The sequence below is a fragment of the Egretta garzetta genome, unplaced genomic scaffold (genome assembly GCF_000687185.1).
Source record: "Egretta garzetta isolate BGI_Z169 unplaced genomic scaffold, ASM68718v1 scaffold143, whole genome shotgun sequence".
Lineage (NCBI taxonomy): Eukaryota > Metazoa > Chordata > Aves > Pelecaniformes > Ardeidae > Egretta > Egretta garzetta.
Genome location: NW_009259310.1, coordinates 720594 through 720923, shown reverse-complemented (window position 1 = coordinate 720923; position 330 = coordinate 720594). Strand labels below are relative to the sequence as shown.

Here is a 330-nt window from a genome sequence, read left to right as displayed (position 1 = left end):
CGCGGCAACACCAAGGAGCTGCAGTCCCTGCTGCAGAACATGACGAACTGCGAGTTCAACGTCAACTCCTTCGGGCCCGAGGGGCAGACGGCGCTGCACCAGTCCGTCATCGACGGCAACCTGGAGCTGGTCAAGCTCCTGGTCAAGTTCGGCGCCGACATCCGCCTGGCCAACCGCGACGGCTGGAGCGCCCTGCACATCGCCGCCTTCGGGGGCCACCAGGACATCGTCCTCTACCTGATCACCAAGGCCAAATACTCCGCGGGCGCCCGGTGATGCCGGGGCCGCCGCTCCCCGGCCGCCAACGCTGCTCCCCCCCCCCGCGGGGGT

At 69.1% G+C, this 330-nt stretch overlaps 1 protein-coding gene across 1 annotated transcript; it reads left to right on the top strand.

The window, feature by feature from the left end:
• Positions 1 to 321, top strand: LOC104123990 (NOTCH regulated ankyrin repeat protein; the record flags this gene model as incomplete). Its single annotated transcript, XM_009636292.2, has 1 exon — positions 1 to 321. A coding segment is annotated over one exon (276 nt), but the record flags the coding sequence as incomplete, so codon positions are not given.
• Between the last annotated feature and the right edge of the window lie 9 nt (positions 322 to 330).